General features: G+C 42.3%; 1 protein-coding gene across 1 annotated transcript; it reads right to left on the minus strand.

The window, feature by feature from the left end:
* Nucleotides 1-4,408: 4,408 nt before the first annotated feature.
* On the minus strand, nt 4,409-12,497 carry LOC105011208 (erythrocyte band 7 integral membrane protein). Its single transcript, XM_010871054.5, has 7 exons — nt 12,386-12,497; nt 7,609-7,715; nt 6,408-6,480; nt 6,151-6,233; nt 5,698-5,901; nt 4,882-5,016; nt 4,409-4,655 (listed from the first exon to the last, which is right to left on the minus strand). The coding sequence occupies exons 1-7, from the start codon at nt 12,444-12,446 to the stop codon at nt 4,467-4,469; spliced, it is 852 nt and encodes a 283-aa protein (XP_010869356.2). The 5' UTR covers nt 12,447-12,497; the 3' UTR covers nt 4,409-4,466.
* Between the last annotated feature and the right edge of the window lie 2,598 nt (nt 12,498-15,095).

Below are 15,095 nucleotides of genomic sequence, written 5' to 3' on the forward strand. Positions count from 1 at the left end.
TCGACCGTAAAGCACCTCAGAGGGTGATTAAAACAGCAGAGAGCATCAAAAGGTCTGACCTGCCATCCCTGCAGAATCTCTACGCAGTACAGCAGTATTCTGTCCCAAACTAACAGGCTACGGGACAATTTCTTTCCTCAGGCTGTAAGGCTGCTCAACTCAGGAACGCCTCTTCCCTTCCATCCATAGTCCCATGCACACCTGTCACTTTATATCACGCTCATCTGCCAATCATACTATGCACACCTGTAACTTTTACATTGCACTGTGTTTGTAAAGCTGTATAGTTATTATTATTGATGCATGTTTTTGTATAGTGTTATTATTGATTGATTGTGTTATTTTCCTTTTTATATTCTAATTACTGTTACTTTTTAACTTTTAACTCCACTGTCTGGAGTAGGAAAACCAAGCATTTCATTGCCATAACTTGTTATTGTAAAAATAATAAACCTTTGAACTTGAACAACCATAGTTATAGGTCACAGTTACAGACCTGGTCTGAGCTACCCCTGGTCTCTGTCCTGCCTAAATGGAAGAAACAGAGGAGACACAGGCAACTTCACCTTGGAGCCAACTGTAGTTGGGTCATAGATAAGAGGTTTGAGGCCTGGCGCCTTCGGTTGTGGCCATAATCACTTCTATGAACAAGGCATGCTGACCTAGGTCTTCTTCTATCCATGGCAACCATGAACAATCTAAAGCTAAAAAGTCTAAAACAGTCCATTTATTACAGTTAATTTGCAGTATAATGGATAAATAAGGATATGGTAAAATATTAATCTTCCACAATTCCTCCCTTTTGTCCCATCAGGGACAATATAAACAAATTATTTATTTATTTAAAGAATGCATTTATTACATATCAAAAACATCCTGGATCTCAAGGACTAGGAGGTTACAGTTACTTTAATTAAGTTACATCTGAATCAAACACTGACAATCAAGACAGTTGTTATGGTTATACAAATTATACAAAACACCAGAAACTGAAACAGGAGGATCTGGCTCTTCTTCTGCAATGGGAGGGTCCATCACCGTAGTCGTCCTCTGGTTCACCACACTGGGCCAAGGCCCCTTCTGGGTTTGATGTATACCATTGTGACAACAACTCCAAAGACGGAGAAGCAGAGGGAACATATATACTGGGGTGACTGATGAGGATGAGAACCAGGTGCGCTAAACAAGACACAGGTGAAATGCATGATGAGATGGACGGTGGTGTCAGAAGACCGGTGACGTCGAACGCTGGAGCCCGTCTGCTGCAGGGGGAGGAGAGGCAGCAGAGGGCGCAGTCGTCACACACGCTACAACAGACAACAAGAGGTTAGATTTTTTGCCCTGTCAATCAACACAGTTTTTTCAGAAACTTTCTTGTGATGTAGATTTTAATAGAATAATAATGGAGAGAATATCTGTCAAACCCCGGGAATGTCTTTGCCCAGATATAAATGGAAAGGGATTTCACCAAAATAACAAAGTTTGTACTGGCTAAAGCTGGATTTAAACTTGCAACATCTGGCAGTCAAAGCATACAGTCTTAACCCACTGAGCCAGACTGGAACAGACAACGAGCTGAGAAATCTTTGGCGAATTTATGGATTTTCATAGTGGGCCACAAAATATGTCAGCCACTGCCCGCCATATTTCATGTCCCTGTCAAACAACAGAGTTTTTTTCAGAAAATTTCTTTCTGATTCTTCCTCACCAACACTTTCAACAGGTTCACATCATTTTAGAGTAGATTTTAATAGAAAGAATATGGAGAGAATGTCTGTCAAACACAGGGAATGTCACAGCTGGCATTATAAATGGAAAGGGATTTCACAAAAATAAGCCACTGGCATCTTAAGAATTGGACAGGTGAGAACCTCTCCTAACACGACTGAGGACACTGATAATGGCTTTGGCTCACAGTCAAGATGACATGCTGTCTCTGTTACTACCTTTAAATAAAAGAAGTAAATGCAGATCCCCAACCGATGACCAGACCTTTTCCTGATCAACAATTTTCTGGATCCTGGCTGTGCCAGACAATACAGTAACACACCCGCACACAACCTAACCCTTAACCTAACCCTAACCTCATCATGAGATGACAGACAATACAGTAACACAAAGTAACACACCCGCACACAACTTAACCCTTAACCTAACCCTAACCTCATCATGATATCACAGACAATACAGTAACACCAAGTAACACACACCTGAGCCAGTCAACCTAAATGGCTAATTGTCTGCATGAACCTAAGATGGAACATGATAGTGTTGTGGAGACAGTGTACATGGCCCCCAGTAACAGGGCAGGAGCCTGTGAATTTACAACTCCCTGACAACACGACAGGCTTCACCGAGCACCTGAGAGAAGGAATGACAGGAGGTTTGGGGAGAAAGATGGAGGGTGGGGGGGTTGGGGTGGAAGAGGGAGAAATGGACAGGTTGACCGAGATAAGAGGTCTGATAGCAGTGAGATAAAAAGCCAGAATGTAGTGACGACTATCGTAAGCTATATTTAATCTTCCTGAAGTGGTATTTGTGCGCACACAAGATTTGTGACTGATTTGATGATTTGATGATGATTTGATAAAATAAATGTGTATTTCTGGCCCTGAATAAGGTAGGTAAACCTTATTGCTGCCTGGACCTTTTTTGTGGTCTGATCCAGAGAGTTTGGATTGGTAGAAATTAATCTGAACATTGTGTGAAATTAAAATACAACCCATTCTCAAATATTCTTCATTTTTGGAAACTGCACAGTATTTAAAAAGTGAAAAAATATATAATTGCTAATATTCTAACTAGAATAAGTGTGGTGCAGAGATAACATGCATGTGTCTTACACTACAGTCAGAACTATCACCTGTCTCTAGTGACTATAACCACCTGTCTGTAGTGACTCTAACCACCTGTCTGTAGGGACTCTAACCACCTGTCTGTAGTGACTCTAACCACCTGTCTGTAGGGACTCTAACACCCCCCCCCACCCCCCCTGACCCCCCGCCCAATTCCCCCAAAAAGGAGGTAGTTCTTATTGCTCGTACATTCTTTGCTTATGTATCGATTGCATAACATTTCAACCTCCCCTCTAGTTGTCTTCCTCATATTCTCTTGGGCAGGAGAGGTGGTGTGGAGGAACAAGAGCATGAGGGAAAGGTTGCTGTGTTGCCATGGAGCGTTGCCAAGGATCAACCAGTGGAGAAAAGACCAACTGAAGTGTGACAAGTGTTTTGAAATACACATCTCTGCAAATGTTTCACATTTCTGATTTCCCCCTAAACTGGCACAGCTGATCAATAAGTTATCCATATTTAGGACATCACCCTAAAGCAACTTCTACATTTTAATTTATTTAGGAATATCAAAGATTACATTTACAAAAATAATATTTTAAACATTCAATATCCAATACATGAAACATTCAATATCAGTTATCGAGTACATGGTGTGTTGGTAATATATATATTTTTTTAATTAAATAGTCTTCTCATAAATAGTGATTTTCTCTCTCCAATTGTAACTACATCCCAGTCCAATGTTGGTAGGGTTGTTTTCGAGTAGCCCATGGCCTTTTGATTTAATTACAAAAATAGATTTAATTACAGAAATAGATTTAATTACTGAAATAGATATCCAATCTCATGAGGCCTTATAAAATCATGAGTTTGCATAACCGCATGAGTTTGCATAACCGCATGCTTAATGTTGTGTAGATGTCTGCTTGTTTGGATAGCCGACATTTGTATAGCTGGTGCTATGAAACACTCACAATGAGAGCCAAGGAATGCTTACAATTCACAAAGCACATTAATTTAAATTGCGGACGGTTGGGCGACGTCCCTGAACCCGTGTCTTCGCAGCTCCTCCCAACGGATTCGGGAGAGTTCAAGATTCTCTTAAAGGTATCTACACTTAACCATTCTGCTGTTTCCGAGCTGCTTCTCCAACTAGTCAAGTGAGTAAATGCGGTAAAACACTCATCTGACGGCCTTTTTCACATTCCCAAGCCAGCTGAAGGAGTCACTACTACACCACGAGATCAGGGAATCCCTGCTGACAAAGGCTTCGCGCTTCTCAGACGCCTTTGAACATTTTCCATCGCCCATGGGGCGTCCCAGTCAATAGAAGCAGAGTCAAGGATTGAACCTAGGTTGTGACGGTCAACTTGGTGCACCTAAAATCTTTGCGCCAATGGGGGAAACGAGTATATTGTCTTCAGAATACTTCAGTATACAGTATACGTCAGAAGACTGCCATGCAGATCTACTTCACACAATTTTTTAAAAGTTACTGGATAAAAAATATAATATTTTCCCTTCAAAATCAAATCAAATTCTACTGAAATTCAAACTTAATAATCTGTAACATTCTTCATTTTAAATGAACAAATTTTTTCTTAACAAATATCCTGACTGAATTGATTGTTTTATTAGGTAGGAGTTGTTTATGGTTGACTGCTGATGACATCACTTCCTCATGAAGTGGCTGATGACATCCATGGGCAGAGGGAAGATGATGGTGGAGTTCTTCTCTGCAGCGATGGTGGTGAGGGTCTGGAGGTAACGCAGCTGGAGACCAGACGGAGACTCTGAGATCACTAGAGACGCCTCCTTCAGGGCTCGGGAGGCGTTCATCTCCCCCTCTGCTGCTATCACCTAGAGGAGAGAGACAAGTTATAGAAGAGGTGTGGAAGAGATTAACTGTAGTTAAGAAACACATTAATATCAGCAATCACCTCTGTATGTGTGTGTAAGTGTGTAAATGTGTGTGTGAGTGTGTGTGTGTATCTTCACCTCAGCTCTAGCCTCTGTGTGTGTGAGTGTGTGTGTGTCTCATCACCTTAGCTCTGGCCTGTGTGTGTGTGTGTGTGTCTCCCCTCACCTTCGCTCTGGCCTCTCGGCTGGCCTCTGCCTCTGCTGCCATGGCTCTCTGCAACTGTTGGGGCAGCTTCACATCCTTAATCTCCACACGCTCTACCATGATGCCCCATGGGTCAGTAGCCTCATCCAGACTGGCCTAAAGGAAGGGGACATATATTACAGTAACACATTATTACAAAGCCCTGTTATATCTCATCCAGACTGGCCTACAGGAAGGGGACATATATTACAGTAACACATTACAAAACCCTCATTCCAGACTGGCCTACAGGAAGGGGACATATATTACAGTAACACATTACAAAACCCTCATGCCAGACTGGCCTACAGGAAGGGGACATATATTACAGTAACACATTACAAAACCCTCATTCCAGACTGGCCTACAGGAAGGGGACATAAATTACAGTAACACATTACAAAACCCTCATTCCAGACTGGCCTACAGGAAGGGGACATATATTACAGTAACACATTACAAAACATTCATTCCAGACTGGCCTACAGGAAGGGGACATATATTACAGTAACACATTACAAAACATTCATTCCAGACTGGCCTACAGGAAGGGGACATATATTACAGTAAAATGTTATTACAAAATCCTATTACACCTGATCTAGGCAACTTACAGTACTGAATGCACACATCTCCAACCTGGTTCCCAGGGGAACTATATCTCCAAAGGTTTTTGTGTCAAAGATGTAATGTTTTATAGATGTAATGTGCCCTAATAGATATATAAATATGCCTTCCGATGCGCCACTGACCTTATTTCTGAAGTGGATATAAGCTTTTGCATCTATGGTTCTGTACCTGCATGCTGTGTGAGATTCCCTCACGGTCTGACAGCAGCTCTGCCAGGTTCTTGGTTCCCAGGACGTTCCTCAGGGTGGTCTGGGCCAGGAGTCGGGTTGAGAAGTCTGCGTTGGACACATTTGCCACAGAGGAGATGGGGTCACTGACCCGGAAGTACACGACCCCATCAACACACACCGTCACGGAGTCCTTAGTCAGGATCTACAACACACACATATACACACACACACACACACACACACACACACAAAGTGGGACAGAGATAAAGGAAGAGAGAAAGCCCACCGTGATGGTGTCTAGAACAGTACTGAGTAATGTTACTGTACTTAAAGATTGACTGTGCTTAGACTGCTGCCCCCGTGACCCGGCCCCGGATAAGCGGAAGATGATGGATGGATGGATGGATGGATGTGGGAGAAAATGGATGTCAGCCCTGGTTAGTGTCCCTACCTCCTGGGGAGGGATGTCAAATGACACGGTTCTCAGGTCCACTTTCACAAAGGAGTCAGTGCATGGCAGTACAAAGAAGATACCTGGAAGAAGTTTATTATAGATATAGAACAATATAGACTGAATATGTGCACATACCCACCCACATATACAAACACAGATACCTGGAAGACAGTTTATTATAGATATAGAACAATATAGACTGAATACTTGCACACACCCACCCACATATACAAATACAGTGTCTGGTCTCTTACCGGGTCCCTTGGCTTTCCGATCTGTAATCCGGCCCAGTCTGAAGATGACAGCCCGTTCATACTCCTGAACTATCTGTAATACAACAAAATACAGAGTTAAAACCCTACTCATACTATTAAAACATCTACACCAGGGGTGTCCAATCCACGGAGGGCTGAGTGTCTGCAGGTTTTTAGTTTTTCCTATAAATTAGTACCCAGTTCACCTAAACAACCAAGTGAGGGTAGAAACGAACCAAATAGTAACCTAATTAGTCAATCAAATCAAGAGCAAAAAACAGACACTTGGCTTGGACACCCCTGGTCTACACAATACAAAGTTAAAACTACATTAATTGCACTTAACTTAAGCATACAAACACAGACATTCTAAATAACCTTGGAAATAATGCAATAGAGTTTCCAAAGTAACGTACAAAACTAATGTGTTTTTCCTGCTTATACCACACTATACAATCAACAACATACAATGATCTACGTTCATTTGAATTTTCATGTTTTATTAATTAATTTATGCTTCTCATATTTGTTTGCTGGAGCTGTGACCAACTCCTTTGTTCTATAAATTATAAAGCTGTATAAATGAACAACTGGGTGGCATTTTGTAGCACCCACACCATGAGAAAGCATAATCCCTAAAAAAAAAAACAGCATTTCGGCTGGTATTTTTGTTTGTTCCTTTTTTAACTCTATAAAGTGATCAAATGGATATGTTAAGGGTACCAGGATAATATCATACTCTTGCGGACAGACAACGCCTGCAGTTTAAACATGACCTAGACAGCCCTTCGGCCCTCCAATGACAGGCTACTGGCATGAAATGTGCATCGGAGGTGCTGCAGCCCCACGTTTTGATGTTTAAGAAACTCTGTCCAGATTAAAGCAACTCCGCTAACTGGCTACGCAGCGCACAAGGAGTCTGACCAATGAGGTTCGTTTCTGACGTTAAAATGTAGTCAGAAATGGGTTTATTAAATCGGACACTTTCGGGCCACTGGACTTAGACAGGTGACTAGAGTTTGCATTGATTTGGAAGTGAACAAAGATTTTCACTCGTCCCCTTAAGCTAAATCAAATCAAGGATGAGGGGATCTTGTGCTTTGACGCATCAAACCAACTATGCGAACCTTCTGAGTAATCTGAGATTTTGACGTGTTCTAGATATTCTATTTCTATGAATGCCTTTCAGCGTCTCACTCACCTTTATGCAGAACCAGATGGTGAAGGGAAACAGGAAGAAAGTTAACAGACCAGAAAGGATGACAAGTAACCAGCCACAGCAACCCAGGCCTCCTGAACCCACTTCAGCTAATGGAGAGAGACAGAGAGAGAGAGAGAGGGGAGGGAATGAGACGAGGGACAGAGAGAGGGGGGAGGGAATGAGACGAGGGACAGAGAGAGGGGAGGGAATGAGACGAGGGACAGAGAGAGGGGGGAGGGAATGAGACGAGGGACAGAGAGAGGGGAGGGAATGAGACGAGGGACAGAGAGAGGGGGGAGGGAATGAGACGAGGGACAGAGAGAGGGGGGAGGGAATGAGACGAGGGACAGTGAGAGAGGGGAGGGAATGAGACGAGGGACAGAGAGAGAGGGGAGGGAATGAGACGAGGGACAGAGAGAGGGGAGGGAATGAGACGAGGGACAGAGAGAGGGGGGAGGGAATGAGACGAGGGACAGAGAGAGAGGGGAGGGAATGAGGGGAGGGACAGAGAGAGGGAGAGATGTTTAATTGTTTTGTTGTAATAATATTATAGTTTTTGATTAAATATAATAATACCGCTTCTTAAACAGTTGCAACCATCCATTCATATACCAACAGCATTGCTTTAACTGTGATGGAGACGAGTCTGCTTATGAAAGAGTGAGAAAGGTCATTTAATTCATTACATTTGAGAAGAACATTTGTTGGCAGTGGTCAGTTGAAGAACAACACAGCTTGGATTTGAGTTTCTTTTTGGTCATAGATAGTTTTCAAGGTGTATATATGTATATATGTATATATGTATATATGTATATATGTATATATGTATATATGTATATATGTATATATGTATATATGTATATATGCATACTGCCTCGTTTCGGCCAGGCCGCGTTTAGAGGGGATGAATGTTGTTGCCCTCACTGGATTCACCCATGGCAAAAGGCTTTAACCACTATGCCACAAAGCTGGATGTATGCTGAGCGTCTCGACATCAGATAATTTTATCATGTATTAACATCATGCTAAGTGTAAATATTTCGCAAGACACTATTAAGCATTGTGTTAAACTGACTAATGTTTCTTATTAAGTTTACTACCACAACAAATAGCATCTATCAATCAAATGTATTTATAAAGCCCTTTTTACATCAGCAGTTGTCACAAAGTGCTTTTCCAAAACACTGTATGGCTTTTGCCACTGGTCATTTTCACAGCTTATTAGCCAGTAATAGACTTACTGGTATCTACTAACTTATCACTTGGAATAGTCATATGAATTCAGCAATTTCTAGCGAGACTGAAGATGAACTTTACACTGCCAAAGCTATTTCCTTTCATGGCACAACAACGTTTGTTTTTTCTTTCATTCGTGAATAACTATCAATATAGAAGAGGTTAACTGACTATTTCACACATTGAAACGATGAGAGAATGATGGAAACCCCTCCTCTTTTACTGCCCAAGGGGTTGTGATCCAGGCTATATTACCCCCAAAAGCATGCATGGATACCAGAAATAGTTGCAATGTAACAGTCTTATTTTAGGCTTACTATAACGTAGCTACTGAAGGTTGCATCAAGCAAAGTTTTTGTCTATCCTGAACAAACCCCAATGGATAACTAGTTTTTTGCTATTTCATTTCATGGCACAACAAAAAAAAGCATGCACAGTTGCGTATTTCAAAAACCTATGAGAAATAGTGGTAATATAACCGTAAACTATTTTATTGTTGGCGTACTATAACGTCGCTTCTGAAGGTTGTGTCCAGCGAAGCTCCATCGATGGCCAAAGCCGGTAGTATCACAGACTAATAATCATTATCAGGTGTTGGAAGATCGAATCCAGAGGAAGTTTGGTGAACTTCTAGTCCAAAGGATAGTATTTATTGTTGTTCAAATCATTTGTTTATCTAGTGTATCGACACTCTTGACTTCATAATAAAAATCATTAGAACGGACACACAGTTTAAAAAAAGCTAACTGGAAAGGCAAGAAGAATGTCCAATTCGCAATGTGCACACCATGTGCACACCTAACCATTGAGCCATAAAGTATTTTGGGATGTTTTGGAAAAATAACTCTTTTAACTTGGGATATTTACACTTGGCCAGCAGGAGTCACCACTGTACAGTGAGTTCAAAAGCCTCGAGAGAATTAACCGTTTTTCTACCAGGTTTGAAGAAAATCTCAAATGCATCAGAAAGTGTGATTTCCCATCGCTACAGTAACAGAATTCTGGGTCTTTTATCCTCCCCTGATGAGGCCTGATAAGGGGTGCATTTGCGTTAGGGAGGGCAACTGGGAGGGCAACTGGGAGGGCAACTGGGAGGGCAACTGGGAGGGCAACTGGGAGGGCAACTGGGCTGTGTTCAACGCTGGTAGTCGGCATGTCGCTGATATGGAGGGGTTGAGTTTGCACCACAGTTTCACAAAACACACACACACCCACCCTGTGTAAGTAAATGTATTTGTGTTGGTTTTTTGTTTAATTGTATGTATTAATACATATTCATTCTGGGATTATGGTGGGTAACCTTTATCATGTGTATCCTGTACATACCATCAATATAAAAGTTTAACATACTGATTGAGATTAAGGATTACACCAGGGTACCCTAATCTGTTCCTAGTCGGCTATATAGTCTTGTGATTTTTGTACTCCAATTCCCTGGTTCTCTTTCTTTAGTTTCAATTAATGAAATCCCTTGAATTGACCACAAAACCAGAAGACCTCTACCACAGTCAGTCAAAACATGACAACTGAATGAACACAACTTTCCTCAGTTATACTTATCCTGTATAAATAGCCACGCCTGTTGGACCTGCTGAAATAACCTGGAGAACATGGTTCTACTGTTCAGTCAAAGATAGGGTCTAGCCACATACATGTTAGTGATTACAACTGCTAATATACTGCATGAATTCACTGTACAGTATGTGAGGTATTATTAGGATATAGTGACCTGATAAAGTATATCACCTTAGGTAAAGTGTTAGATAGGAGCACATTATCATGGATTCCTTTGACTTACATGCAGTGTCGGCCAAAAGGCCCAGCCATTCAGGTAACTTGTTGGAGACTGGTACTTTACTGTACAGTACAATCTAGTCATTTACCAGATTACACTTAGGGCAGTTATGTGAAGATAAATAAAATATTTACATTTTTCCATTAGATTTACCAGAGGCTTTTATCCAGCCCAACATAGAGTGATCCCACAGGATAGCTAAGACATTTAAGTTTCTACATCCGAGTCTTTCAGGAGACCCTATTCTCCAGAGTGACAGCATTAAAGACTACAGTAACACCGAGCTCCTTTCACCCCAGTAAAGAAGACCATAGAGTGGAAAAGACTTGCTCGTGCTTCTTTAAATGTAATTTCACTACTTGAAGCTGTAGCTCCTCCCCCTGCCTTAACCGACATCAGGAATGACAGTGTTGCTGTGTTAATGCTGTGTTAATGTTGTGTTAATGCTGTGTTAATGTTGTGTTAATGTTGTGTTAATGTTGTGTTAATGCCGTGTTAATGTTGTGTTAATGTTGTGTTAATGCCGTGTTAATGCTGTGTTAATGTTGTATTAATGTTGTGTTAAAGCTGTGTTAATGTTGTGTTAATGTTGTGTTAATGCTGTGTTAATGCTGTGTTAATGCCTAGTGTATAAGATACAAAGCAAAGGGTTCATCAAAACACACACACACACACACACACACACACAATGTTTTCATGACCAACATGTTTTACAGTACTTTGAATCCTAAACCTAATCATAGCAGATGTTTTAACCTAAACACTAACATTATTCCCAAAATCAGAAACCTAACTTTTCACCATGTTTCATGTTTTTTATGCAATGTCAGAACTTTTCACCATGTTTCATGTTTTTTATGCAATGTCAGAACTTTTCACCATGTTTCATGTTTTTTATGCAATGTCAGAACTTTTTGGGGGTTAACTTTTTTTAAAGGTAGGAAAACTTAACTATACACACACAGACACACAGACACACAGACACACAGACACACAGACACACAGACACACAGACACACAAACACACAGACACACAGACACAAACACACACACTCAAGCTGTGGGTCACATGTCTGCTGAGTTGTCATATGATTTTTGTTGCAGTGGTGAAACAGGAAGAACTCACCAGCTCCCTCTGATACCCTCATCTTAACCATCAGGGGGAAATGCAAATTAGTCCCTAGATCAGTTTCCAAGGGTAACTACAGCCCCTCTCTCCCTCATACCAGGCCTGAACTGGGTAGCTGTAACTGTTCTGTTTGAACACATCGCCTGAACCAGTTAGCTCTAACTGTTATGTATGAACACCATGCCTGAACCAGGTAGCTGTAACTGTTCTGTCTGAACACCATGCCTGAACTAGGTAGCTCTAACTGTTCTGTCTGAACACCACGCCTGAACCAGGTAGCTGTAACTGTTCTGTCTGAACACCATGCCTGAACTAGGTAGCTCTAACTGTTATGTCTGAACACCACGCCAGCATATTGTCTGTGTGAACATATGATGGAACATGATAGTGTTGTGGAGACATTGTACAAAGCCCCCAGTAACAGGGCAGGAACCTGTTCATTTACAACTCCCTGACAACACAGCAGGCTTCACAGAGCAAATATTAGCAGAGGTGGTGGGGAGGTTGCGTGACTACAGAGGAAATAAGAATGGAGATAAAGGATAGAAGTATAAACTATAGAGTTTGAGGGATTACCATTATTATTAATATAATACAAAGCAAAATCGTTGACATACCTATCAGGTCATCTTGCCTCAAGTCTCGTCTCTTCCCTGCACTTTTCACTTGGGTCTCCATTTCCCCGCACCAGTTCTGGACCTCTTCCTGGACTGAGGGTGTGTGTGTGTGTGAGAGAGGGAATTAGGGTGTGTGTGTTATGAAAGTTTAAGTCTATTGGCTTGTCTCATTGTGGGTGTGGCCCAAGCCCTAACATACACTGGGTAGATCATAAACAGACTCGGCAGTAGTGGTTCTCAAACCCCTCCTGGGGACGCCTGGCAGTCTCACCATGCTGTTGTAGCCCTGAACTGGACATAATAATAAGTTGATTCGGGTGTGATGGTTCAGGAATACATTTGATACAAAGAGAGATTGCGTGTTTCAGAATCTGAAAGATTTTTATTTTAAGTTTTACAACAAACTAGGCATGTGTTCTGGTCCATTGGTGCAGCAATTTTGTACAAAAGAAATAAAAAGAAATAAGAATAAGGTTGTGGACTGAGCTTAAAAACAGCAGACTGAGCATTAATCTATTACAAAATTAAATTAAAAAATGTATATAAGGTGCAATAATTGTGTGTATGTGGGGAGGGGTTATAGATTTGTCCAGTAGAGGGTTGTGTGTGTATGTGGGGAGGGGTTATAGATTTGTCCAGTTGAGGGTTGTGTGTGTATGTGGGGTAATAGATTTGTCCAGTTGAGGGTTTTGTGTGTATGTGGGGAGGGGTTATAGATTTTGTCCAGTTGAGGGTTGTGTGTGTATGTGGGGAGGGGTTATAGATTTTGTCCAGTTGAGGGTTGTGTGTGTATGTGGGGAGGGGTTATAGATTTTACCAGTTGAGGGTTGTGTGTATGTGGGGAGGGGTTATAGATTTGTCCAGTTGAGGGTTGTGTGTTTGTGGGGAGGGGTTATAGATTTGTCCCGTTGAGGGTTGTGTGTGTATGTGGGGAGGGGTTATAGATTTGTCCCGTTGAGGGTTGTGTGTATGTGGGGAGTGGACTACAGTCAGTTTGGTTCCGGGGGCATGTTCATGAGGCCTACTGCTGTAGGAAAGAAACTGTTCTTGTGGCGAGAGGTTTCAGTCCTGATAGACCTCAGACTTCTGCCAGAGGGGAGAGTTCTGAATAGTCCATCTACAGGGTGAGAGGGATCAGCCCCAATATTTGCCGCTCGCTTCTGTGTCCTGGAGGTGTGTCGGTCTTGTAGAGATTGAACGGGTTGAACTTTTTCAGCTGCCACAGGATCTACATCCTCTGCTGAGCATTCTTTGTAAGCGAGATGAGGTTCATCTCCCACTTGAGGTGCTGGGCAATGGTGGTGCCCTGAAAGTGTTGACTGGGGAGCCACCCAGGGCGATGGGGGGTAGCTGAGTTTCTCCTGAAGTCCACTGTCATCTCCACTGTCTTTAGGGCGTTGAGCTCCAAGTTGTTCTGACTGCACCAGGACACCACATGGTCAATCTCCCACCTATAGGCGGACTCGTCTCCATCAGAAATAAGTCTGATGAGGGTTGTGTCTGGATGTGCAGCGGTTGGTGTACAGGGAGAAGAGTAGGGGGGACAGGACACAGCCTTGAGGGGAGCTGGTGCTGATGGTCAGGGGGTCAAACAAGTACTTCCCCAGCTTCAAGTGCCCTCCTCCTGTTGGACGGGAAGGCTGGGCTCCACCTTCATGTGGACTTGGGCACTCCAAGTTGGGAGAGCTTGTCCTGGAGCAAAACAGGAATTACAGTGTTGAATGTGGAACAGAAGTCCACAAACTGGATTCTGGCGTAGGTTCCAGGGGAGTCCAGATTTTGGAGGATGAAGTGAAGAGCCATGTAAACCTTTGTTTCTTGGGGACTGGGATGATGATCTGTGACAGAGAGAGTATGAGTGTATATTTCAAGTCATGACATAAATGCATTTCCCTCAAGCTAAGTCTGCATGAGCAGCTGACCGAATTATGCTAAAAGAGCATTTAGATAAAATAAATATAATTGACTTAGCAGTCCATGTTTCAGTGATTATGTAAAAGTAGACCGGTCTTGAGCCATGATTCCTGGGAAAGGATGTCACCCTCCCTGTCAACTCAAATAGTCATGTGATGTTGTAGCAGTTCGTCACCAAGAACAGGACTCTCTGTACACAAAGAGGAGAGCTGTTCTGGGGTCAGGTCTCCTGATGCACATGTCATATCATTCATTATTATACTCAAAGGCCTAAACTCAGATTCAGCCACAGACACTCTAGGTGTCCCCCAGGGCTCAGTACTTGGTCCCCTACTCTTCATCATCTACATCCTTCCCCTTGGTCAAATCTTCTGTCACTTCAACCTTAATTTCCACTGCTATGCTGATGATACGCAAATATATCTAGCCACCAAGTCTCTCACCAACCCACCTCTGACCCATATTGAATCCTGTCTGACTGCAATAAAAGCATGGATGAAGGACAACTTCCTCAAAGTAAACAGCAACAAAACAGAACTCATAATCTTTGCAACCAAATCCACCCTCAACAAAACTGGCACTTTCAATCTCATCGATGAAACCGTTGTTTCCCCCCCCCCCCCCCCCCCCCCCCACGCACATAACCTTGGCGTCATTCTGGACTCCTTTGATCAGTACGTCAAACAGACTGTAAAATCTTAATTATTTCATCTTCGCAACCTGGCCAAACTCAGAACTTCCCTCTCCCATACTGCTGCTGAAACACTAATACATGCATTCATAACCTCCCGTCTTA

This window comes from Esox lucius, chromosome 7 (genome assembly GCF_011004845.1).
Source record: "Esox lucius isolate fEsoLuc1 chromosome 7, fEsoLuc1.pri, whole genome shotgun sequence".
NCBI lineage: Eukaryota > Metazoa > Chordata > Actinopteri > Esociformes > Esocidae > Esox > Esox lucius.

Coding starts and splice junctions, on each gene's coding strand:
- LOC105011208 (XM_010871054.5), bottom strand. CDS start 12,446: ATGGAGACCCAAGTGAAAAGTGCAGGGAAGAGACGAGACTTGAGGCAA. Junction 7,716..12,385: donor GAGGCAAGATGACCTGATAG/GTATGTCAACGA, acceptor TCTCTCCATTAG/CTGAAGTGGGTTCAGGAGGC. Junction 6,481..7,608: donor CCATCTGGTTCTGCATAAAG/GTGAGTGAGACG, acceptor GTTGTATTACAG/ATAGTTCAGGAGTATGAACG.